The sequence below is a fragment of the Chamaea fasciata genome, unplaced genomic scaffold (genome assembly GCF_029207755.1).
Source record: "Chamaea fasciata isolate MVZ Bird 193981 ecotype frontalis unplaced genomic scaffold, bChaFas1.0.hap1 SCAF_4, whole genome shotgun sequence".
Lineage (NCBI taxonomy): Eukaryota > Metazoa > Chordata > Aves > Passeriformes > Sylviidae > Chamaea > Chamaea fasciata.
In genome coordinates this window covers 37,206,141-37,233,000 of record NW_027094089.1, presented here as the reverse complement: position 1 = coordinate 37,233,000, position 26,860 = coordinate 37,206,141, and the positions used below count along the sequence as shown (strand labels likewise).

Here is a 26,860-nt window from a genome sequence, read left to right as displayed (position 1 = left end):
GTTAATCTTAGCAGCTGTTAAATTATTCATTTATTTCCACACATATGCTGTACCAGCAGGCAACAAAGTTTCACATCTCTCAGAGAGATTTGTCATTACAAAGAAACTGTATTGGCAAATACAGGGATGACTGTGGAGCTACTCTGGGCTCATCCCAGCCAAAATTATGGACCAGGATGCATAATCCTAGGTTTTACCTCTCGAGAATGCCTCAGGTAATCACAGAATGGTATGGTATGCCTACTGACATCTGGATTTTTAATTTTCTGGTGCTTGTAATGGAGACGTTCCAAACCTAGTCAAAAGAGAAGTTGTCAGCTATTTCTAGAGGGTAAATGAACAGCTCTATCACAATAAACTAAGTAGCTATGCAGTGTTATAAAATAAACACATGTATACCATATTGTCCCAGTAAATGTGTAATGGGTTAAAAAAACAATGACAGAATTTTATAGGGTTAAACAGACTATTTCCACTTTTTCCACCAGATTTTGGAGTACAGCCCTTCTCAGACCCCGTGTACTGAGTCACAGCACTGTCTGGTACTTCTCCCTGCAGCTCAAAGGATGAAACCAATGAGCCACATCACAGCTAAGTTGAAAGAATAGATGATTAATGCATAGAATTTCTGAGAATAAAAGAGATGGAGAATTACTAAGAGTAAGAATGTCATTCCTTTTCACTCCAAAAGAGAAAATACTGAATGAATTTCTTCCCTTTGGAGGATGTGTTTCTGAGCCATGAGAAATCAATAATGCAGGCAGACAATCTGCCAACAAATACAGTATCACAGTACTGCCTGTGAAGGTAAATGTCCTGAAAAATCATGAGTTTATTTGTTGCAATTAGCCAGGATGCCATGACTTTAGAAGATGACACTATAGAAGACACTTCAGGAGAGGAGACAAAGACATCGTTCTCCTTGCTTCTTATTTATTCCTGAGGATTAGCACTCAACTATCTCCCATGGAAGACAGGCAGTGGTCCCAAAACAATTCATCTGATTTCCATCCAACTTATCACTCCATTGCCTCCTCAATACTGCATCAAATAACTAAGACAAGCTAAGTGTCATTCTATAAAAATTACTCAATGAGGTGAAAATGGTGGATAACACTCATATTTTTTGAATTCTGTTTACTTCTTTTTAAAAGCAGTTCTGAAATTCACTGTTTGCAACATGTAACATACTTAGCTGACTGAAATTAGATACGGTGAGCCAGTTCTTGCTCTGTTTCTCTTGCTCATCCCAGACATTGATCTCTGCAGGCTCTGAGTTCGCTTGAGTGTTCTGGGGACAATCATCCACTCTAATCACCTGCCAGGACACAGAGAAAACAGTATTGAATTTACAGGATGACTAGCATCTCCACAGTTCCTCTGACAGGAAGGAAGGCCTTTCAGAGCATCTCTGAAATGCCAATTAATGAATGCACTCCCAACTGAGAAGCAGATTTTCCCAGTTTTGTTACAAACTGCAGAAGACACATTGCTTTTGTCTAGCAAGTACTGCAGATTAAAGGTCTCACACTATCTGAAAGTATTTGAACTTTGAGACCTCATACCTTCAGAGATACCAGATTTCAAAGTTCAAGTCCAAGATCCTTTGCTGATTTGTGTATCTTATGTAAATAAACCAGTCTTTAGTATTTATCTCATTGAACAGTGATAATCCTTTCCAGATAATGAAGACCCTAGAAATTTCTTTATAGCTCTAAAAATAGAGTATTTATTTATGAACACACAGACACAGTTGCAAAAGTTGCCTCATACATATACACGATCAGTATACTTTCTGCAGCATGCTAAGTTTGATGGATTCAGAGAAAAGTCTGTGGGACTCTTGTGGCAGGAGACAACATTATGAGGCCTAACTTGCTTGAGTACAGTTGTATACCTCCTGGATATGGTCTCTGCTTCAGTCTATCCTAGATCACGTGAAGACTCCACAAGTTCCCCTGACAGCTGAAATGCAAGGACTGACTTACGCTTGTGAACCACCATAAAATCAGTATCACCACAGTATACCAAAGTCCATGGATGTCAGCAAGTCCAAAACAGAAATCCCACACATTCAAAAACAAGGAAAATTGAACCAAAGCTAGACACACACAGGAGAGGCTGCAGTTTGTGTGTGGCACTATAAATATTTACATATTCAGTTAAATCACACCGCAGAACTGCTCTTAAGGAATGAAAAAGACATTTTTGAGATCCAGAATTCTTTTGCATTTGCGCATACCGGCACCTGAAGAGGTTTTTGATTCATCTTTGCGCTCTCAGACATTCTGTCTCTGTTTTGTTGCTTTGCTTTTGTGGTCTCACTGTGGTGTAGCTCACAGGATCCTAAAGATTCTGCAGGAAAGAGTCAAAAACCACCTTTAGGCTACAGAGTTTCTGTTTACTAAGGAAAAATCTGATAAGACTGAGAATTGGCAGATGTCTAACGCAATCTGAGAAAGAATTGTGACATCCAAACTTAGTACTCAAGCAGTTCCATGTAAAGATGTACACCATTACAAGACATAAAGCAGCTAATGCTGTTTTATATCATGCTATTATGCTATACATTATAGTATACATTATATCATACTATTCATAATTAAAACTGCAATCTGATGTATTTTAGTGCTTGGTAAGCAAACTTGGTGGTAGACAGGGAGATATTTAAACTGACTGCGGAAATGTATGCCTTTTCCTTCTCCATGCACCCATCTCTGACACTGCCCATGTGTCCCATGTATGGGTTCATGTAATATATTTTGGTTCCTGCAACTCTGTCTTTGCATCCCCAGGGCAAGAGACTTCCCCAGAGTAAGCACAATCCTTCTGCCACCTGGCTGTGTCGCCACAGACATGGAGATTCCATGAGATGGGGCAGATCAGGGTGGCTGACACATGGGTGTGTTGCAACCTGCATACCAAGCACACTTCAGATATTCCCTCCAGCCAGCCCCACCCAAACAATGTGAAAGAGCAACTCTGGACTCTCTGCTACTATCCTTGACTGCATCTAATCCTTCTGGGTACAAATGAAACATGTTTGTAATGTCTTGGACTCCCCAGTAAAAGATACTGTACAGTTTTAATGTTTTATAATTACCGCCTACAGTTTTGCAGATTTTCCCTGATCTCTCTTTTTTAGGGGTTGGTAAACTGTTGCTTCTGCAGAAACTCCAGTCCCTCCAGAGAGGGCTGATCCAGAAGGAGATGCTTCGCTTCAGCCTGTTCTGAGAGGTGCTGCAGCTGCTCTGACATGACTTGACAGAGTTGTAGGAGAAGGACTTCGAATCACTCAACTGGACATGCCTGGTGGGATTATTCTGGTAATTGTTGTCCCTGTCACAGGAGGAATGTAGGCACAGGGCTTTCTTCTTTGAATCTGAGATGAAAACTCCTTTTTCATCACCTTCAGAGAACCCCCAGTTCACATAACCACCTTCAGTTTCTTCCCTGTCATGGCAGGGGGATGCTGCACTTCCTTCAATATCCAGCGGTAGCAGAACATCAAGAGGATGAGCAGCTTCTGTAGCAATAGTCTTATCCGATGGCAAATGGATTACAAGGTCTCTCTGGCTCCACTGATAACCTTCTGTCTCTTTTCCAAGGAAGCTGATACCTGGCACATTTTGCTGAACCACAATGCCACTTTCCAGATCATCTCTGAATGATTCATCCTTGCACTTGGAAGCAGTGTTCGAAAAGGACAAATTCAAGGTGACATCCTCAGAAAAAGACCCTCCCTGATGGTCAGGGGGCACCAGCAAAAACTGTCCATACCTAGGAGTCGACTTAGCCTCAGAGGATATTCCTGAAGTGGGGGTGTCTGTTTCCATTTCTACCTTTTGAGAGCTGTCTTCTAAATAACAAGTAACCACCTTGTTACTCTCAGACTTCAAGAGTTTGCTCTCTGACAGAGCCTGAGTCCTTACCAAGGTCCGTAAGAGGGAGGGTGGCATGCTGTAATAGTGGTATTTCTTGTCATCCAAGCCATCCAGGTTGCTCAAGGTCTTGGAATAGAATGCATTGCTCCAGCTATGGGGCAGCTTCCTACAGGTTTGATGTTTTGTGTCAGCCAGTAAGGCTTCTTCCACCTTCAAGGTATCTACAGCTGAAAGCACTTTCAGGATATCCACTGACAGGGCAGACAGGTCTTGCAAATGTCCTAGCTGGCTATCCAGCGAGAGTAAAGACTCCTTGATATAAAATACCTTCTCATGCACTTCTTTAAGTTGTTGAAACATCTCTTCCACTCTAGGTAGAAAAAGAAAACATAACTAAAACACCAGAACGTAGATCTTTACATCTGTTTGCGAGATGATGAAAGAAACCATCAACATATTTCAAAAAGTTAGTGTTTCAAACAGGTTTTTTTTTTAATGGTGACTTTCATTCCCATTAATATCTGTGTTCAACAAAACCCAGCCAGAGGGTTTCTTAAGGAAACAGACTTTTTGCATCAGGAGTACCTATTTTAAAAATTGGGTTTTTTCCTACCAATACTGATTCTTTGCCATAGAACTACTAAACCATTGATGGCATGTTACACTGGCTATGGCTGCAAATGACAAATACTTCCTGACAGCTGAACATCCTGCATTTTACTTTTCTTGTGCAAGCATGAGAAGGATAAGACTCACACAAACCTCCACGTACTCTTTAATCCTGCATTTTTTCAAGTACTGGAGACTGCTGAGAAACTGGTCTTCCCAAGAGCATACTCGGCCCATGGAAGCAGATTCTATCCATCTAATGGCATTGGTTATCTTCAGGTAAAATTCAACTGCCCAAAAAACCCAAAGCCTTTTTTATAATCCTCAAATTCCCAGGGAAAAGTGAAGGAATTTCTTGGCCTGGAATTATACCATTTTAACCAAATTATTATCTTCATATTTTCTGAAAATTCTCTCTGATATTTTATCATTAAGACAACGATAAGCTAGCTGCAGGCAACATGCAGTAGTAATTTTTTCCTTTGTCACAGAGTAACTAAAATACGTAGTATTAAGCCACTACTGAACAAAATTAAGGACCAATGTTCCAGAACATTTTATTCATCTAAATTAATTTCTTACATTGATGTCATGAAATGCTGCAAAGAGTGTTTCACTTGCACTCAGAAAAAAATTCCATTCCAAATCTATATCCAGTAAATGAAACCTTCTTGAAGTAATCAATTCTGCAGTTTCTGAACAAAGCTACTTATTCTATTTCTTTTAGAGGGGATGTTTATTTTGCTTCTGTGTTTAATTTTAACATCCAGAAAATAAGATTATGCTTTCACTAGGCAAAACAGATTTGTTAGATGAAATCAGTGTTGGCATTCATTAAGACTTTTTATGGTGTTCTTTTTTTTTAAACTCTTCCCATTAAACTTATTGGTAGATTTGCCATTGATTAAAATAGAAAGCTAAATTAGGCCAATACTGAATGTTTTGAAACCCTGTTGGCAGTTGTGTATTGATACTGTATAAACCAAGACACTCTATTGCAAATAATGCTACACTGGTTTTCTGGTTGTTTCTGTAAGCAGCAATTATACTCAACCACAAGAAATACTCTCACAGTGTACATACATGTCCTGGGTTTTGTAAAGAGCATATTGTTCTGTTCCATCTGGGTGGAGCAGAATTGCTTATCTTTGCCCAAATGAGCCAGTGTCGCTTATCAGATAGTGGAGTGCTACTTATCTCTCTTCATTGTTTCACTACTCCCATGGGGATCTCTTCTGCTAATGGACCATTAAGAGCTCACCAATGACATGACACATTACACTGCACTATTGTAAGATGCTCCACACAGGAAGGAGGAGCCAAACCATCTTAACCTAAATAAAAAGAAGCCACAGTCCCACTAGGTATCCAGTTTTTCTACCGGATCCCTGGAAGAAGACCGGACCCATCTCACCATTACTGGACTCTTTTTTTCAACAAGACCATCTCTACTCCAACAGAACCACATCTGCCACTTCAAGAGGGCTTACTGTAGACTGCTTCCAACACCCTGACCAACAGGGTGCCAGGTTGTATTTCTGACTCTGTCAGGGTTTTTCTAAGATTTCTTATTTGTTTGTTTGCTTGCTTATTCTTCTGTACTACAACATCTGTATTTTTATATCCCTAGTAAAGAACTGCTATACCTATTCCCAAAATCTTTGCCTGACAGCCTTTTAATTGCAAATTTATAATAATTTGGAAAAAGGGAGGAGGGGCGTACATTTCAAGGAAAACTCCAACCCTCCCTGGCAGAAACCTGTCTATCTAAACCAAGACAATACACTACTAAGTTTTTAAATAAAATTACATATTGTATACTGTTCTCTGGCTTGCTTTTGTAGAGCTACCTAATCTGCACAAGAGAACCTGAGAAACATCCCACTGTACCCCTTTCACCACATACACACATCTGGGGATGCAGTTCTGTCAGCAAAGCTTCCCAGATAGGTCTGACATACACCTCAAACACATGCAGATAAAAAAAAAGGACACATTTCCATCAAATTAACATGGCCTATGCACACTCACAGTGGCCATAACCAGCTTCAAAAGCATTAATTTATCAAAGTCTTTTTATTTAACAAATTTATACAAATAACATAAATATGCATCAAAACATACCTTTCTTTGGTCAAACGGATCCTTTCACTGCCACTGGAACTCAGGTTTTCATTCTTTTCATGAAAATATTCTTCTACACACAGTTCCTCAAAGTCATGGAGTTTCTTTAACTCCTCATCACTCAAGTAGAGCTCTGAACAAAGGGGGTAGGAATCAGTATGAAGCGTGCTAATAATTGCAATCATTTATGAGTATGCATGGGTCAAAAAAAAAAATAAAAAGAACAGTCAAAAACTTGTCCTTTGACAAGAATGAATCAGGCCTAACTGCATGAATTTGGGCTCAAAAAATGAAAATGTGGTATTTTGTCTTTCCTTACATAGGGAACAAAACCACAGAGACAAAAATTCCAGTACACTCCCCTTTAAAGCCTTAAATATACATCTGAATGGCTGCTCACAAATATGCATTTTCTCACAAATCTTTTCCTTTATTTTGTTATACATCTGTCACTCACAAGACTTAGATATGAATATATAAACCTTACAAAAAGTTTACTCCAGTTTGGCCCAGACATTAATTTGGAGCTAGTCACCTACAACAATAACAGTCCATTCAGATGCTCAAAGCTGCAAAACTTTTTTTTTTTTTCCCCACATAACTAGTTCTTATGCTCACATGTATAAAACATTCAGATATCCTTAATGTAAGTTCATATGAATAAAACATTAAGATCTTCCACCCTGAGATAACTGGGGGGGAAAAAAGCATTCAGAAGTTTAAAACTCCATAACTTGGCTGCTCATGGTGCTATCCTTCTAGCACACCAAGGCTTCTGAGAGAACAGCTCCATTACAAAGAAATGGATATGGTGGAAAGCTGCTTCTCTGGTTCAAACCCCACATTTCCAAGCTCCTCTTTTCCGTCCTTTTTTATGTACCAAACTCCTCACTGTACTTGCTAGGGAGGTGCCTGATCCAAGCAACAAGGTGATGTTTGCTACAAGGATGCAGTAGTCAGCTGCAACACACAGCTCAGCAGTGAAAACCCCCACAGTGTTCTGGGGTTCCCCCTCCCACTCCAAATGAGACTTGATCACCTTCCAGGCACTTTTCTCCCCTATTTGACCTGGGTTCCTTCCTCCAAACTTTTACTCTGCATTTCAGTATTGATTTTCCACAGGATGGCCCTGGGTACTCGCTGTGAAAACCAATTATAACAACAACAAAACTAAAATAAGAGAAAGCTATCAAGCATAAGTGTATAGATAAGGTGCTCAGAAGTGCCTAAACATAAAAAATTCTCCTTCTGAAAGAAATGTAAGGAAGGTATGAGCCCTCCTCTGTGCAAGGATTTTAAGATGTGCTAAGCAGAGTTTCAGTTTTCCTTTAGCCTAACGCTCCTTACAAGATACCCTCTATACTATGCCACTGACTCGTGCTGTGCTTGCACATAAAATAAGCAATGGCACTTCAAAGGCAGGCTGGTGTATCCAACCATGATGGGGGAGCCAAAACAGGGAGCAGTAGTGCAGCAGTTCAGCGTTGATTAGGTAAGCCTGTCTTTGAGCTCTGTAACTACCTGTGAGCATGCCAGATGTCTTCAGGGATTCATGTTCAGCAGAGAAAATTCTAAGGAAAGCATAACCCACACAGGCTCTGCCCACCTCTATTATAAGGCATCAAGAGTGTATGCTGCATCAGAAAGAATGAGGCTGTATAATACTGTACACCAGTGCATCCCAATGTATTTTTAAATATGCTTACAGTCACCTCTTCCCCATTTCCCTGCCCAACATCCCCCACCATGCCCCACTACTGATTTCCATCCCAGCATTTTGAGGTCCCCTTCCCACAACAGCCTGGGCTGCTCCTGGCAGAGCCAGTGGCAGTGGGACAGGGAACTGGCATCACTTTAAGGAGGCATTAGGAAAGATCTGGCATGAAGAAGTCCAGGCTTAGAAAAGTGAAAAAGATAAGGTGCAGTGATAAGCCAATGCACAAAGGGATGGAAGCAGCAAGGAGGTGGGAAGTCCCTGTGCTCTCTCTCTGCATCTTCTATCACTGGATCTCCTCTACCCTTGGGATCTGCAGCTACTTTTCCCAGTCAATGATAAAGGAATTATTGGTCTTTTCATGACAAACATATGGAAATTTTTATCTTTGTCGCTGCTTAATTTCTTCCAGAATAACAAATTACTTATTTTCTACAGAATAAGTTGCTGTCACTTTATTTCAGCTCAGAGTTGTGAGGTATGTTGACTGATGCACAGTACATAGCACAGCAACAGTCAAATATAAAGCAAAGCATTCCTCCTTTGTTTTTTGTTTATTTTTTTCTTAACTCAACTCCACAGTGATGGGAGTGATGATCAACTATTTTGTTTGGTTCCCTGCTTACTTAGTCCAACATCGCCTTCCTCTTGGTCCAGCTCATTTGGGGGCTGGTGGTGGAAGATGCATTTTATCAGAAGCCCAATGTGACTCAGGAGGATGAATGGTGGAGGCAGCCATGGCTTCTCGTGGTATGTCATGATGTAGCGGTACCGGTTGTACTTCCAGAGCTTGTTCGATATGGATTTCAAATCAAAGTAAACATTACTGAGGAGAGAGACACACAGGGAGAGTGGAAGGAGGGTAAAACACTCGTGTGAGGAATGCTCCCAATACAGCACAAGACACTTGTCTACTGATCTAGTCTGACACTGGTCCCATTCCTCCAGTGGAATCCAGAGGTAAATCAGATTAGCAACTCTCATTTAATAAAGTAGCAGCATGTGCCTGCAGCTAGTGCAGTGAGAATGAGACCTTCAAAGCTGCCTAACAGATTTGGAGATCCAATTCCCATTCACATGGGAACTGGGCTGAAGTTGCCACTGATGTGGCTTTTAAGTCCCAAACATACTATTTAAATTTTAATATATACCCTAACTGAGGATTCAGCATTGTTTGCCTCTTTGGATTGAATTAAGAGTAGATGTCAGGCTAAGAGAAGACTGTAACAATATAGTTTTTTTCACCCCCCCTAAAAATGTATTTGCTGTAGCTATGTGAGCTGTTCTTCTGCAGAATACTCGTTGAAGCTATGAATTAGTAAACATGGCTACACTGAATAGCTTTCTGTATCTACTATGATAGACCCAAGCACAGGAAAGAAATGTTGTGGTTTCTAGCACTGTAATTTCAGGTGCATTGTCATTCTACACACCCAGAATATAATCACAAAAACATCAACTTTCCTTCTGAGAGCATAATGAAATATATTTCTCATACCCACCCATTTCTGATCCACTTCTGGAACAGTCAAATCACTATGCAGAAGATTTGCCACATTTACTAAAGGTTTAATTCCAGAAATAATTCTAATAACAATTTCACACACGTAAAATAATATATAGTGTATAAAACAATAGCTTGATTCCTTGATACAATTTCAGGAAAGGGCTTTCTTATTGGAACTTGAAATAGAATGAGTTTTGATAGTTTAGGTTTTTTGTATATTAATGACTTCTATTATTAATCTGATTTTTTTTAACCTGCAACTGACTTGTTCTTCCCTAGAAATGCTAGAATTATAGGAAAATATAAATAACTGTTTGGGTTAACCTGCTCTTTATAAATGTTTTACAGAACTTGATGCCCTATAAGGGATTCATGTTAAAACACAAAGAGTTACAATTACTATAAAGACACTGATAAATTACTATATGATTACTATGAATTACTCTAGAACTACTATAAAGACCCTTTCTGTTATGGTAGCACACATTAAAAGGTAAATTGTTGGAAACACTACAGTTAGATTTGAGTCTAGAACATATGAGATTGCATCAAGTAAGTAAGAATTCTCAAATAATTTCCCAAAGGAAAAGCATACTCCTACAATCACTGTCCTCTTTGCTTGAACACCTTCCACTTTTCTGCCCATTTAACACTTGGCCTACCCAATGATGAATGTTATATAGGCTCTTAGCACAACAAATATAACTTTCAGGAAGGGAAAATTACTTCAGAGATTAATTAATGTTGGGTTTTTTGCCAACTGCAATTGTCTGCTCTCACAGAGTCAGATCCTTTTTAAGTGGCAAAAGATTTTAGCTGTCTTCTCCCTGTCCTTTTCTTTGCACCGCATTTGGCTAGCACCATTCTTTCCTTTATTTGACTTACACTCATGGCAGATGTGGTACAACCACTAGCATCAGCATGACCTTGCTGGGGCATTTTTGGTGAAAAGCTTTTAGGAAGTGCTGGCAGAACATACCTTAGCTGTTTTTGCAGAAATATACCAAGGTACCTACTTAAAGAATGCAATGAGCAAGTTGACCATGATGATGTACTGCACAAAGAGATAGACAGCTTGCAGGAACGGTGTGAGAAAGGAGCCAGGAGGACAGTCATCATCGGTTTCACAAACTGGAAATAAAGGACATACAGAACATGGGTAGCACAGATACCAGAGCAGAGCACAGCAATGGCTTGTGCTTCTCATTTTTCCCAGCAAGAAACAGAATAGTCTTCACTAATTTCACAGAGATACATCACTAAATTTCCAAATTAAAGGTCAGCCTCCACCTAAAGGAGAACTGAGACCTCTTTGTGCTACTACCACCATCATTAAGAAGATATAGACACCACTTCATATATACCAGCTCTTATGCCAGTCATTCCACTTTTTGTTAAGGGAAAGCATGATGCAGCTGAAATGTATTTGGGGGATGGCTTTTACCCAAGTAAGCTGAAATCCAGATCTTTGATCCTTAATGCAGATACACCACAGACTCTGCTGTGAAAAGGATGCAGCTCAAAAGATGCTTTATCAGTACTGGAGTATAGAGCTTCACAATTTAAAAGGACATTAACTCATGTGCAAAAGGATATATTTGGCTATGAACATTTGTGACATAAAGCAACAAATAGTGGAAATTAGGGGATCCTTTTTGATGTTTTTAGATTGTCAAAATAAATACTTTCCAATCTTTTTAATTTCTAAACAAATTTACCTCTTTTGAGTAAACTTGGAAACATATTTATAAAGCAGAAGCCCTAAACGCAGGACATATTCTGCAGGATAAAGAATCACTAGAGAAATCATAGCTTTATTTAGAAAGTGTCAAATTTCTAAAGGTTTAGAATTATTAAGTGATTAAATGGATTAAACTGGCAAACTTAACAGTGTGCTTTCATTAAGAGAATTTTGTTTTATATAACCAAAACACATGTGACTGTTTCAGCAGTAATAATAGATGCAACATGGTATTTTAATGAATTTGGTCTATGCTGAACTGTGTACCTTAAATATATATTTCTATTTGCATACCAGCTTTTCTCTTTTAGGTACTGTTTTACTTATACCTTTAGTCAGTAACATGAGAGTGCCTTACATCTATATTGCTAAAATACCTCTGGACTGCCTGGCTCCTCTCTCTTACTGAAACAAGGTCAAAGCCATAACCCAAATACACGATTTTTCCTATTTACATTGATTGGTTCTAATTCTCCTACATGCACGTGGTTTATCTGTTTAAGAATGCTGCCAGGTAAGTTATTTTTCCCTTTCTTTTCCTCCTTTATTCTTTCCTCCTTAAAGGCAGCTCTATAGTCTTTTCTCCAAGAGATCAGCAGCTTTGAATTCACTTAACAGGAAATTTGTTTCATTGGCAGATTCCCTGACCAGGAAGTAGCTCAGTATTAGTTCCTATGTGCTTTGTCCTGATATTTGCAGTATATTTAATTTGAAACACTAGATTTCAAGGATTTAGAGTTTAATTTTTTTTTTTTTTAACAAAGAAACTCATATTTGCAACTTCATTCATGCATTATTACTCATTACGGACATACATATACTGGAATCAGAATTATTTAAGAAAGAACAGACTCAGTAAGTAGCCAAAACTCAAGAGACCAACGTAGACATGCTTCTGCACATATCACATATTTAATTTAAACTCTTGAGCTATATTTTGAAGATTACCTACCATCTATTTCTCCAGCATAGACCTCACCAAACATCATCCAGTAGGGCTGAAATACAATATCTCGTGCCAGTGTCCAAGAAGGAGGCTCCTCTGGTGAAAGAATTGCCTTTCGTGACACCCCAAAACTCAGCAGGACTATGGCCATCATGATCACAATATAGAACATGTTTCCTGTCTGAAAGACACATTTGTGTAAAAGAATTTGTTATGTTATAATTATATGTAAAAGAGATTCATTTTAGGGAAGAGTATCAATCGCTGTTTTTTACAAATCAGAGTGTAAAAACAGGGGTAAAAATCTAATATGCTGGTGGAAATAAAAATATTTTATTTCTATAACCTGGGCTACAAGAGCATTTTATGTATGTTAAAATCATCCTAGACTAAATAAACCACAAGTCCTACTTGCTTCACATGTCCCTCTGAGAAGGAAGACATAAAAAATGCAGAGACCTCACAATGGTGATTTTGCTCAGTGGCACTCCTTTCAAACTGAGAGCAAGGAACAGCAGTGAAAATTATTTTTCCTCCTAAACAATTTCCTTGACAGATGGAATATAAAGGTATTAAGAAGAGAGTTCTCAGTAACCAAGGCAAATTACAGTAGGAATCTTCATATGTCCCCCAAGACAAGACAGTAGTTCAGCAGCAGTCCTTACAGCAAAAGAGAAATAAAAACCACTTTGATTTCACAGAAATTTTGCCAGATAAACTGGGATATAATTTTATGAATCAAAAAGTAAAATAATAATGAAACAGTTTTCAAGAGTTAGGGGAATAATCAGTCACAGTGAGCCCATCTCCAAGAGACAGTGACTTTTCTTTCTCCTGTTACCAAGCTAAATCGGCAAACTAACTCAAAAGCAACCCTTCTCTAAGGAATGAAGTAAAAATGGCTTTTGTGAATAAATTCATGTAATTAGTAAACTAAAGAAAAGTATAATCTGATTATGACCAACTCACAAACAGGAAAAATACCATGGTATTTTAATGTAATACATTCACTGTGAATTATTAGATGACTTCTCCTATTCTCTCACTTCTGAGCTTTACATATGCCTTAAGGCAGATGCCTTAACTACAGAAATATTGCTCCAAACCACAGTACTTACCATTTTCCCAATCATTGTCAGGTATGGGCCAGAATGCTGATTCACAGCAAAAAGATCAAGGAGCCGAGTATACCAAAATATAATATCCAAGCAGTAAAGGAGTCTCCCTGCAGTTTGCACAGGAGGGGTGGACCAGCGCAAACCAAAACCAATCATAAATATGATGATAGCTACAGAATCAGTAAAATTCCAGTATTCATAAAACCACACCTTCACCTTTTGGCGGAATTTTCCAGGTTCTGAGATAAATACCTAGGTAGAGAAAGGGAAGAAAACACCATAAAATGCCATTAAAATCACATACACATTATTTAACCTTTTCTGTCTGAATTATGTCATGGTATTTGGGAATGCATCATTTCCCCCCTTATACCTTTTTTTCTTTTGTCTTAGACCCATTTACGGCATACTGCCACTCACCATAAACTGAGGTTTTTACTTAATCTATAGTGTCATATGGCTCAAGTGTGCCACACCAAATGGGATAGCTCTTCCTGAAGAAAAAATGGATCCTGAACCTGAATCCATTCACTAAAAGGCACATACCTCAGCTGAAGAGAGCAGCCACTAAAGAACTGTTATGCACAAGTATTAGAAATTAACAAGCATTTTCTAAAGGGATGGTCATGACCTGCGACGGCCTTTTCATTAACTCCTAAGTCATGGAAAGTACCAGCCTAACCTTGCCACTGGGAAAATAACTAATGTCCTTTATTTCAGACCAAAAATATAAAGAAAGATCCTTGTATTCTGCCAAGGACACGTAAAAAAAAAAAAAAAAAGGAGTGGTGGCAACTAGCAAGGTAAAGAATGAAATGCTCACTCCTTGAACAGTAAGGTGCCCCAAAGGGATTTTTAAGCTTAACTGAGCAAGCATGTGAAGTGGAATCCTTGGGTGGAGGCAAATAAAACATTTGCACACTGCCACAAGTGAGGCCAATTATGCAGCGCTATGTGAGATCACAGTGATAAGTACCAAGCAAAGGAGAGATTTTGAAATGTTATGCCCTGATCTTGCAAGAATTTATGCATATGAACACATTAATGTAAACAAGTGATCTAGACTAACTCACATGGGTAACTAGTTGCTAGGGCCTAAGGCTTTAACAATTATTTGATACAATCTAGAGAAACAGAGGTTTGCAGTTATATATATAAAGGCCCTCAGCAGTTAAGCAACCACATGGCTAAAACAGAGTGTCCTACAAAGTCTTTGCCAACAGACCAGAACTAGAACATGGATGAGGACAATCAAATAAAGACACCAATTTCAAAGTGATGCTAGAAAGCAGAGCTGTTGTTTCTTCTGTCCCACCATCAAGATGGTGCAAGAGTGTAACAGTGATCTCAAAAGTGTCTATTCTACATTCAACATTTTTTCTCAGTTAGGAAATCCCAGTTTAGATTTTTTTCAGTGCTATCTCATACTGACACAGAGCTTGCAAGTCCATCCAAGCTTTGATATATTCCCAATATTTTTACTGTGCCTTGAAATTCTTCACCTCTCTCATACTGATTTCACAATCTTCTGAGTGATCTGTATTTGCAGCATCTTTTGCTCAGAACTGTGGCTGGCTTTTTGTGACTAGCTTTAATACTCTGAAGGTACAGCATTTCAAAAGTCATACAAAAGATGATTCAGATTACTATTATTTACTATGCGCTGATTCTACTGTGAAAGCATGTCAGAGCAGATACGACAATAATTGAGGAAATATATAGCTGCATTTGTCCCCAAACCCAGGTTTGGATGTCAAGTGGTGTTCAGAAGCTTGGGTCTAATTGTGATAATTTTGATGGGAATATCTTCTTCTTCTTCTTCTTCTTTTTTTTTTCCCTCAATAAATCCAGCATTAAAAGTTGATTTTTGTGACTTTTTATACAAGTGCATTTATGGAAGGCTGGACTTGAGGGAGAGCCATAGATTGTTCTGTGCAAAATCTCTATTAATCCATAGCAAGTTCTCACTCAGATTAAATATTTAAAGAGAAATCTTATTACTAGAAGTCCAATGGTCCACTCAAGAAAATTAAGGGCCAGGTGCCTACATCAAGGTTCCAAATCTCAGTTCAGCAGTCAGCTACTCATTGCCTACCAGCTCCACACAGAAAAGTAGGGAATTAAGGCCAAACTTTATGATGAATTTTCACAGCCCAAGAGCTGGTCTTCTAATAAAAGACTTCTAATAAATACATTCCCCATATAATTCTCTATAAAAGTAATGCAGTATTTAGCATTCTTCAGAGAGTTATTCCCTGGTTTATAATAAAGATGAGAAGTGTGAATGGAAAAACTTACCTCCCTGACTTTTTCAATAGCAGTAGTGAAAATATAAATGATAACAAGCCACTCTTGCACACTTGGTCTTGGTTCCATCTTCACCAACACGATGTAAGTAAAGAGCATGAGGAATGCTAAGTATGACATCTGCAAAACACATGGTGTTTAATCCAGACACACAAAAGTCTCAAACAAATCTCTGCAAACATAACAGCCGATTTGCCTCACTGTAGGTACTCAAATTACTGGGACACTGGAACACTTTTGAGCCCAGAATCTTTATTCCAGTTCTCCAAAGTTTTGTTTTATTTTGCTTTGTTTTTATGGGAATGTCCTTAAACATCATCAGAAATTGGTACTTTAGAACTGAAAAATAGGTAGGAGCAGAAAATTGCAGTGCATATTCATCCCCAGAAAAAAAAAAAGAGACAGACTATTTTATCTTTGATGTTGAACTAGATGGTCTCCAGAGGTCCCTTCCAACACCAACAATTCTGTGATTCTGTTCTGTGACTTGCACAGCATTCCTTGAATGCAAGGTCAGTCTTACACTTTTATCCCAACCTTCTCTAGGGACAAGTATCAATTCCCAACGTTTTATGAGTCATTGCTGATTAATTAGTGCCTTCCAAAACACTAGAACGATATCAGGTGGAAAACACATATTTTAGATGTACAAGAGCATGCCATAAATATTTCTAACATAATAGATTACAACCTATAAACCACTTAAACAGAGTTTGTGTGCATGGTGACTTAACAGTCTGATTTAAACACCCTAAGCTCTACTGGCACAGGGTTATTAAAACTGATTTAAGAAATGCACATTTCCTATAGCAAACAATCTCCCATAGATAAATATTCACTTGTCCAGAGACAGTTCTTAAAAAAAGGAACATGAATATCAGTGAAGTATTAAAAGTACGAAAGGCCACCATTAAATCTATCTCAACCTTTGCAACTGACTTCTATCAAGATCTGTGCTGAAGTTTTTCTTTAGTTCCTTATAATTGTTTTTCTGGGGTTTGGAGTTTGGGTTTGTTGGTGTTTTGTTTGTTTGTTTGTTTGTTTTCCGTTCAGTTGCATGATTTTAGCAGATAAACTTTACACTTAATTGTCAGAGAAACATTCAAACAGCTTCCCATCTACACGCACAACTAGGTGACTGTAAATCCATGCTAGGAAAAGTAAAAGCAGGAATAAGTGGAGTTTGAAGGATCAAGGGAGGGGTTTGTCAAAGTTCTAGAATGATGACTAACCGTGTGAAACCAGAACTTGACGATTGGTGCATTGTAGAACTCATAGATTTTTCTAGTTCCAGGCAGGTTTCTTTGTTTACCATCTACTTGGCTTTTATCAGACTTCTGAACAGCCTTTTCCACATCATAAACCTTCTTTAAAAGAAAACAGTATTTTTAAAATAAGAAGCAATTGTCTATAATTGTAAAGGTAGATTTGTTTCAGAGGGAAGACAGACACAAATGTCCAAACTTTGTTCTGAATACACCATTACTCTAGCTTGGTTTTGTCTGCTTACAACCATCTTATTTGCAATAATCAATATACACTGAGTGAAAGATGCCCTATAAGGCACAGCTATACTATCTGTATATTTTTTATAGTATTTTGTATAAGATTATTTAAGGAAAATCAGTAGCCTGGACTTTTGCTAAAGACTAATAGATAAAATCAAAAGTTAACATTAAGCAGAATGTGTGTGAGCACTTTTCTTAGCTGCATCAGGTAAGGCTGCTCCCTTCCTGCACTAGCAGGATGTGTGAGGTTGGCAAGGACTTTCTCATTACGGTCAGTTCATTCCTCAGAATGACACTGGTAAACAAACAGACCCTGGTACACAAATGACTGATCCTCACAGACTAACCAAAGTGTCTTTAGAGCTGACTGGGCCCTCTTCCCCGTGGTACCATAACTGGTGGCAGTCTTGAGGCTGAGGCACATGAGACATTTCTGCCTTGCTTTTAAACTCCAGCATCAGGATGGTGGGAGGCAGGAGAATACTCATAATGACCTAAAAGAAAGAGACAAAATTAATTAAGCAGTGATAGCATAAACCTGAGGCCACAGTCAGCCAGGCCTGGTGCCAGCACAGACCCAGTGAAATTCCACTGGCTGGGGAAGGAGTCACTGGTGCTGGGAATCTGTATCACAGTCTGACAGGCTCTGAAGATTTGTGTTGCTCTTGGCTGATTTGTGGCTTTGAAGAGAGTCATGGTATCTGGGGATGCTTTCAATACTGTTTCCTGGGTCTGGAGAGAATCCTTCCCACCAGCAGGTCTGCCAGGGAACGGGCAGTGTAGGGAATCAAGAGCAGGCGAGGAAGGACTGAAAAGTGCTGAGAGAAAGGGAAGAGCAACAAAAATATCCTTCTTCCTAATGTCGTCCCACTCATGCTTTTGCAAAGAAATAAAACAGAAGCAAGTATTTATTTCCCTCCCTCCCCTGCTTTTTGTTTCCCAGATGTTCACATTCCAACAAATGCCTAAGCAGTGCTGTCTGAAGCTGCGTTAGACATGTTCATAGTCAAAAAACCTATACATTAAGCATCTAAAGAGCGCCAAAATGCTCTGAAAAAAAACAGACTAATGTTACCTTAAACCAGGAGTTCTTCCTCATCTTTAGGCATCCCATCCACATGTCTGTGAGCAGCATCTGTGTGCATGTGTGGGACACAAAGGACCGCAGCCCCACAGACACTGCCAGCTTCAAGCAAGTTGACTTGCTCCAGTTTTTCAGTTCATAGGTCAGCAACTTCATGGCCATCTGCTCATTTTGTTTGAATGCTTTGTCCAGCACATCTAAGGCAAGCTGCCCAAATTCCCTAAAGCAGAAAGGAATTAACAGTCAATGTAACAGGGATCAGTCCAAACTTAGAGTTACTGCTGAGAAGAGGTTGCTGCGAATACACTGGCAACTAAAGTTGGGCTATCAATGTCAATATCATGCCTTCTCCCATTTTTCTCCTTGCTTTATCAGTATACCCAGTGAAAAACAATTTGGGTAAATTGATTGTAAAACAATCTTTTACAACACCATTTTCATTATTTATTTGCCAAAACCAAATCTAGTATCAGAAATCGCAGAAAGGGACCCATAAGGATTATCAAGTCCAGTTCTTAAGTGAATGGTTCATACAGTGGTCAGACCCACAATCATGACATTTTTAGCACCATGCTCTAAATGCCTGAACTATATTCTGATATATTCTTATAGATGGTATATGTGCATGTAAATGCATGGAAATATTATAGCACTGAGGTTGTACTGAGAGTTAAACAATAAATTAATTTCTCATATATTACTTTTACATATGGGACATGCATGGGCAATTTGAGTGTGATTCAGAGTGACTCAGTTTGGAATTTAGGTAGTGAGAAAATTAACTAGATAGGAAGAAATAAAAAAGTTATATATAAAGTTAAAATAAAAAAATAGGAAACCTAACTGTTTAGTCCTAATCACACTGTTTAGGGTCATCCTGTTTTGTCTTTGCTGTAGTTGTTGTTGTTGTTGTTGTTGTTGTTTTTGTTGTTGTTAATCTCACTCAGTGATCCAAATGGACCCTACAAAGTTCTTTGTATTTGCTTCAACCAACAGATTCATCACCCCTGTGAGCAAGCATTGCAGCCAGTTCCAAAAGTCTCTTCTTTTGGACTGACTTTAAAACACCTCTGCAGAGAAGATTCTCAAAGGAAGGTACATACCCTCCTTTAAATTAAGATTTGGAGCTGCATACAAAAGAACCAAGTACATTTTATTGCACCTGAATCTTAAGCATGAAATTTACAAAGCAGAAAGTATACAACTAACAAGAAAAACTACCAGAAAACACTAAATGGAAATCACGAACTCAAAGAAAATTCTTAGTCTACTTCCCTTTTCATTCAATCAGGCATTTGAATTTCCACCTAGTCTTACACAGAGCAGGATTTAAGCACTGATTTTGGTTTACCTTTTAAAGATTTAAACAGTCCAACACCTATGTGCCATATAGCTTTTTAACAAATTGAACTGGAAAAGAAACTGCAAGGGAAATTTCAGCCTTCCACCTGACCATTCAGCAAATAATGAGCGATACATTACTCACCTATATTTTCAAATATGCATCTAGGTAATAAGGAAATAACTTTCCTGTAACTCTCCACCACACAACACACCAGTACATAGATCCATTATATAGTATCTATAGAGAGCATCCAAAAGTACTTCTTTTATACTCCATTATCCATGGCATCACTAACTTTACTAACTCTTTGCAGATTAGGGCAGTTATCTCACTATTCCCAGCACCAGAGAACTTTAACTGAAATGGAGAACTCATACTTTGAATACTTCTTGAGTTCTTCTGAGGTGTCATCCACCATGTTGCTCTGTTTAGCTTCATGTGCCATTGCTCTGTAGAGTTTACAAGCAACAACAGCTTTGACCATGGCTTCCTCTCCATGCTGCCAGAAGAACATAGCCATCTTCTGTCTTTTCATTAATACTGCCCAGACCAGGAGGTCATTATAGGGGTAGCTGAAGCCTGTTGATTCATAATTCTCTGCACAGTTGATATCCTCTTTTGATTTCTTCTTATACTTTGGGAAAGGGCTAGGTCTTTCCTATAAATTTGTTTTAAAAAAATAAATAAATAAAAAGAAAAAGAAAATCCCAATCAATGGTTGAGTTTCAGATTCATAAAAATACAACTGCATGCAAATCTGAATAGCATGTAGCTAACTATTTGATAGCTATATACATTTAAGTCATAAACCACAGCTAGGACCATGTTCAGATTACCAATGCTAAGTAGGTGGTAACAATAACAAAGGAAAAATACACTTTGCACTGCATCCCTGCCTTTCATAACTTCCCTTTCCATAGTATTGGGCATTCTCCAAACTCCATGATACCCCATACTTTGCTCCTTTTTTTATATGTGCCATGATAGAAGAAAATGCAAACAGTAGACTGAAACAAACACCTTAGATACTTAAAGATTATTTTTGCTGTCTGTTACACTTGTAATGTAAACTTGCTATACATTCATATCTGGGTATTTTTTGGTGAAAGGAAAAGGAAAAAAGACTTACTGATGTAAGTGAGGAAGTTTCAGTGCTATCATGGGTTCATTTTGCCTCTGACTAATTCCAACAGCCATTTAAATTTATTTACTTTATGTTTTGTGAGCTGGATAGATAGATAGATAGATAGATAGATAGATAGATAGATAGATAGATAGATAGATAGATATGAATGCCAATCTTTGTCCTTCTATCATTCTTTCCCTGAATGTACCTCTTTTAAACAGTCTTACTCTAGCACTTCAATAAGCAATCATGAGAAAGCATTGGTAAAATCAGAGAACTCCCATATTTCTTCCAAATTCAGAAGAGTTTTCACACATGCTTGATACTTGGAAATTTGGTGATACTACATTTCAGTGAATTAAAGCCCTTAGCAATTAAAGGATGGAAGTTTAAAAACTATCATGAAGTCTGAGATTGATTTCACCAATAAAATTGCAAGACTTGTACTTCATGAGCAGTGAGCAGTAAAGCATTTTTTCCACTGCAATTTAAGTAGAATTATAAAAACTAAGAGCCTGAACAACATGTCTAAAATTTGTCAATAAAATTATTATCAGCCTGATATTTCCTAAGCAAAGTCTACAATAAGCAATAATATTACCTTGTATTTGTAAGGCTGTGCAGTTCTGAAGAACTGAGAATGTAAAGTACTTTCAGTGGATCCCATTCCACTATCCATCTGATTACTGTGATGAAAGGAATGAGACGTGCTTTGAGGCAAGCTGGAGACCACTGTCTACATCCAAAGGCAAACCATAAAACATGAGGAGAGAAATGCAAATTAGAAATAGAGTTTGCTGGTACTTGCTGACTGCAGTAGTACATATAGAAACTGATGTTATTCAAAAACTAGTGAATCAAAAATCACCATAACTACCACTGATGCTTATACCATAAAGGAAAAAAATGGCCTGTTTCACATCTCAGGAAACAAATATAAATCTTTCTGAGTCTCTGAATTCAAAATAATGATTTTCCACACATAGCATCCACAAATTGCAACAAACAGGGTTGCAACAGATGGAATCACCCAGTCTGGAAGCTCTGGGAGCTGACCTTTATAAAATATGCCATAAGCTGTTTAAAAGAAAGAACTCTCTGAGCCTTTTGCTGATAATTTCCTCCGAAGGATGGCACATCCAGCATCTCTCTAAATTTTGTTCAGTGTTAGCGAAGAGGGAAGAATGTTAACACCTGTATCACTAATGCTCTTCCCAACAATTCCTAGTTACATTATTATGTGGTTTCACCTATCCCTGTTAAGCTCATACTTCATTTGGAAAGAGCAAAAAGTGTTAGAACTGCTCACATCTTTTTTAAGCATTCTGTTAAAAACTAGTGACACACAGAAAGCTCTGTCTCTCTGTTTTGTTCTATTCACCTCAAGTTATAGGTTTCATTATTTCTTCTCATTTTCCCTGATCATTATGAAGTTCTTCTCTTAGTCATGGAAATATTTCATGGAGATTAGAGGGTTTTGTTGTTTTTTTTCAACACATGGAAGTACTTAAAAGTCCAATTCTACTCCAAAAACTGGAGATCATTCTTATGCAGTAAATCTGCTCCTTCTGCAGTAATGGGAATGACTTTCAGCTAATTTATTGAGAAGTTTAGGCTGTTTTTAAGTTACTGATTTTGGGAAACCCATAGGGAAAATGCTTACATGCCCTAAGTCTACTTCAAGGCATCTGGAATTTAGTATTTCCATGAGGTGGTTCAAGCTGCAAGAAGGACAGATGTAACCATTTCAAAAAAGGGAAAATGGTGGTTGCCACAATCTTGTCATTCCTTTTTGATGGATGATAGACAAAACATAACCTAGATACTGGACAAAAAGGTAAATTTACTGAAATAATAAATAATTTAACAACCACCAACAGTCTTGGGGATTCTTCTCTTTTATTTGCAACCTCTCCACAGTTCTCAAACAGACAAGCACGGTATACATTTAAATTATGCTCTTCAGACAAACCAGGATGACAACCTGAGCTATTTTCAGGTGTCATATTTTGGCTTTTCTTGGTGACCAGTGTTTTGGAAGAAGCTACCTTGTGTTTCCTGTAGAGATTGTTGTAGAGAATTCGGAAATTCTTCCTTGTGTAGCTGCTCCGATAAGCTTCACCAAGAAGGTACTCTATCACTAGTCCAATGTCAATCAGTGATATCTTGTAATCCAAAGAAAGGCTATTCTAAAACACCAAATGTCACAAACATTTTATGATGCTGTTATATACAACATTCAACCCTGTCATAGCCCTCCTATTGTACGGGAAAATGTGGAAAAATGGAGAAAGGTGTATCTGTCAGGAAACTGTACACATTTATTGCACATACGGAACTCTTCTAGAAAAGAGGAGACAATGCCTGCAGTTCACTGTACCCACATTGCATATTCTACAATGTTCACAAGATCAGCTGCATCCAGCAGTGAGGGTAGCTGTTCTTCAGGACAAGCACCAACAGCAGAGGTACGGACAAAAATCTCATAACTAGAGAAAACTAGTATGGCATGATTAAGCACTTTGAATAACTAAAATTGAAGAAGTAGCTGAAGCATGTATTTAGGCTGAAGCAGAGTAATTCCTGGAGACTGGAAATACCCTGTTGAGGCTAAAGACCATCTTGACAATTAGGAAAACAGCAGTACATGCACTAGCTCTACCTTCTGAGTATCTCAACTCTTCTGCTTAAAGCGCCTTTGCCCATCCACTGTCCTTTTAAGACCCAAGGTTTGTGACAAATTCTCTGAAGAATGGATTGTCTTCTATGCAGATTTTAAAAATTATTAGTAAAACCTTGAACTGCAACTCTTGGAAGTGAAAAATGGGCCTGTATATAAATGGGATTAGAGATGCATGTATTCCTAGCAGGGTATGCCTTTTAGACTGTGAAAAGTCTTTTTCTTCATTGGACTGAGGGTGTTTTTTCAATAGACTTCAGTAGCAAGCCTCAGTACGGTCAGCTACAGCCACCCAGCCCCAGGTCACTGGGAGTTAGGAAAGTATTTTTGACTATCTAAGCTTATAGACACTTATCTCTGCACAAATCCCTATCTTTTATGTCATCAGAGCAAACTGCAATGTATCTTCATTCAAACACCGCAGCATCAAAGCTGGCCACAGTAACAGAGAAAATATTCTGAAATTCATGGTCACATCACTCTGCTGACTGTCCCAACTACAGTATCACCATATTTAATCAGACTCCCAACTGCACAGAGAACTTATGTGAACTTACAGAAAGAAGCTCAGGTGTAAAAGGCTTTTCAGCATTTAGACCTGTTTGCCGACCCCAAGTTTAGCTCACACAAAGGCAAAGAAAGTTTTGAAATTGTTCAGACATTTTTTACATTAATTCCATTACTGTGTATCAAGTGCCAAAAGCTTCTCTTTAGATCACACACTCTTTAGATCACACACTTCTCCCAGATCCCAAAGTGCACTGAGATATATAAAGGCAAATATATATACGGATTTTAGGGAAGTGGTCACAACAATCACTTCAGTGATGAAGAGAATTTTCTCAGCCTGGAAAAGTTCAGTGTTTTTTCAAGATTTAGACCTTTCAACATATAGCTATTCCAGATTTATGACATAAATTAGATCTGGAATATGTTTATCAGTATGGAACAACACAGAAAACAGTTTGTTATGGAGACCAGGATACTCTACACCTGTGTAAAGAATCATAAATGGCATTGGCGTGAAGGTCACCCACAGTAACAAAATGATACCATGAATTCAACAGAACTCTGCAAACAGTGAGACTTATCATTTCATTTTATCATAGCAATCACACCCCTGAAAGAATTAGCCAATTATTCTAGGTTTAGATGTAGGCATCTCTTGTGTTGAAATCCAGATCTGTAAAGAACAGCTCATCCCTTTCCTGGCTAAGCAGTGCTGGGAGGTACAACAGATAACAGAACTGTGAAATGAATAAACGATGTATCTGAATAACAAGGCTGCTACTAAATCACTAATGGAACCAGTGCTCCATACAGTACTCATCTACTGCCACCTTCTCTTCTCCTAGGCAATGCAGGACATCCAAATATTATTTCGTCACAGTATCTTTTCATTACTGCTCTAACAAGGAAAGACTTCTTTAACTTTGGGAGGAAAATAGAAAACCATAAAGCAATGAGCATAATTACTGCACTAATTCACTAAGTCTTTTGTACAATCACTTAAAAATGTCCATTTAGTAATGTGAGAGAGTCTGATCTGGACGAACTGCTCAGCTTTGAAATTGAGGTATAGGACCCTTGGGACCCTCAGCAGTAGTATATTGGTTAATTGCTTAGGGGGTCAGTGGAATTAAGATGAAATAATTTACCAGATACAGGACTGTAGTAATGAAGCTGTCACTTCTATTTCCAAGATTTCCCTGTATTATCTAATAGCAGCTTGCCAGTGGACACTGAAGTATTATTCTAGCATTTCTGTCCCCGGCCTTTCCTATGTCTATTACCTGTTTCACATCTCGAACTAGATGGCGTAAAAGTAGATTTGATGGTCCTTGTTTCTGTGGTGTGAATAGAAAACAAAGTAAACAAACATGTCACTCTACACTAGAAAATCAATACAGTATAAGAAAAAACCTTAAAAATCTACAGAATAAATTACTGTGATTCAAACTCTCCCCACTCTACCCACAAATCTTTACAAAATATATTTCAACACCAGTCTGCAACACCTCTACTATCTTAAATCTTGACTTATTTTAGAAAGAAGCTGATATAGCTTTGATCTAAACAACATACAATTTTCAGCAAGGTAAGCACGTATGACATATTAGATTAAAATCTGAACATATTTCTCATCTGTTTCCAATGAGTACTCAACCTAGTTCATAACAGTGAATCAAAAATAACAACCTGGTACACCATTCCCAAACCCCCCCATTACAATCAAAAATACTCAAACACATTGATTTTCCTCTTTTTTTGTTTAAATCCTTCATAAAAACATGGGCAAATCATCACACCCCTTAAGCAAAACAGTATTGTTTCCAGGCATTCATATCTGAAGTGTTACACAGGGATTTCAAATACTCACTGTATTGTAGAGTTCTTCCAAATGAGGTATGGTAAGAAAACGATGCATGTTCACTCCATATTCTATTAATAGTTTAACAAAATCCACACGATCCATGATTAAAGCATTCAGCATTGCCTGTTCCAAGGCACCAACCTCCAAATGGACAGAGTTGAAGGAAAATATTAGAAAATTACTTATGGAAATAAATAAAATATTCCTAGAGCTAGTAATCTCTCCACCACAATGACTTGTCTCTATGTATATTTCAAGTGCAAATACAAAAGAAAAATATGCTGGAGGAAACTTCTGCGTAAAAAGCCAATAGAGGGAGAGGAAAACAGTTTCCACAAACCCAACATACGTAGAGACTTCTACAAATGTAACTTTACAACCATACTCTGATAATACATTCTCTACTCTCTAATTTACTTCAGAAGATAAAGTATGGTAATGCAGTGCATAGAGGGAAGCTTTTTTAATTTTTTTGATGCATAATGAAAGCTATTTCAAAATACCATAGAGAAGTCTCTATAGAACTGCAAGTTCTTTAAAGCAAACATTTTTTCAAATATGACAGAGAATATGGGTTAGAATAAACTCCTTGAAAGGAAGCATGAAGCAGAGATCTACCTACAAGTAGTGTCCAAATGGTGGAAGCACTCTACTCATGGCATTTGAGCCGAGTTCAGCAGAGCTTGTATATGCAAAATGGCAAAGGAGTTAGACATACGAGGTTCATATAAATCCATATAAAGTTTTTCTACAGAACACATAAGCACAGGAAATGCAGTGAGTCGAGCACAAT

The 26,860-nt window shown here is 38.1% G+C and overlaps 1 protein-coding gene across 1 annotated transcript in view; it reads right to left on the bottom strand.

Annotated features, from left to right (window-relative positions):
• The window catches only part of TRPM6 (transient receptor potential cation channel subfamily M member 6), a 34,077-nt gene extending 7,818 nt beyond the window's left edge, over window positions 1–26,259 (bottom strand). The window contains 17 exon segments of the mRNA XM_066182499.1: window positions 1,192–1,318; window positions 2,243–2,355; window positions 3,104–4,254; window positions 6,618–6,750; window positions 8,958–9,157; window positions 10,855–10,969; window positions 12,532–12,702; window positions 13,640–13,895; window positions 15,942–16,070; window positions 17,183–17,317; window positions 17,779–17,952; window positions 18,534–18,762; window positions 20,265–20,545; window positions 21,615–21,749; window positions 23,062–23,202; window positions 25,487–25,540; window positions 26,074–26,259. Of these exon segments, the coding sequence (XP_066038596.1) occupies window positions 1,192–1,318; window positions 2,243–2,355; window positions 3,104–4,254; window positions 6,618–6,750; window positions 8,958–9,157; window positions 10,855–10,969; window positions 12,532–12,702; window positions 13,640–13,895; window positions 15,942–16,070; window positions 17,183–17,317; window positions 17,779–17,952; window positions 18,534–18,762; window positions 20,265–20,545; window positions 21,615–21,749; window positions 23,062–23,202; window positions 25,487–25,540; window positions 26,074–26,187 (3,658 nt within the window). The 5' untranslated portion in view covers window positions 26,188–26,259.
• Between the last annotated feature and the right edge of the window lie 601 nt (window positions 26,260–26,860).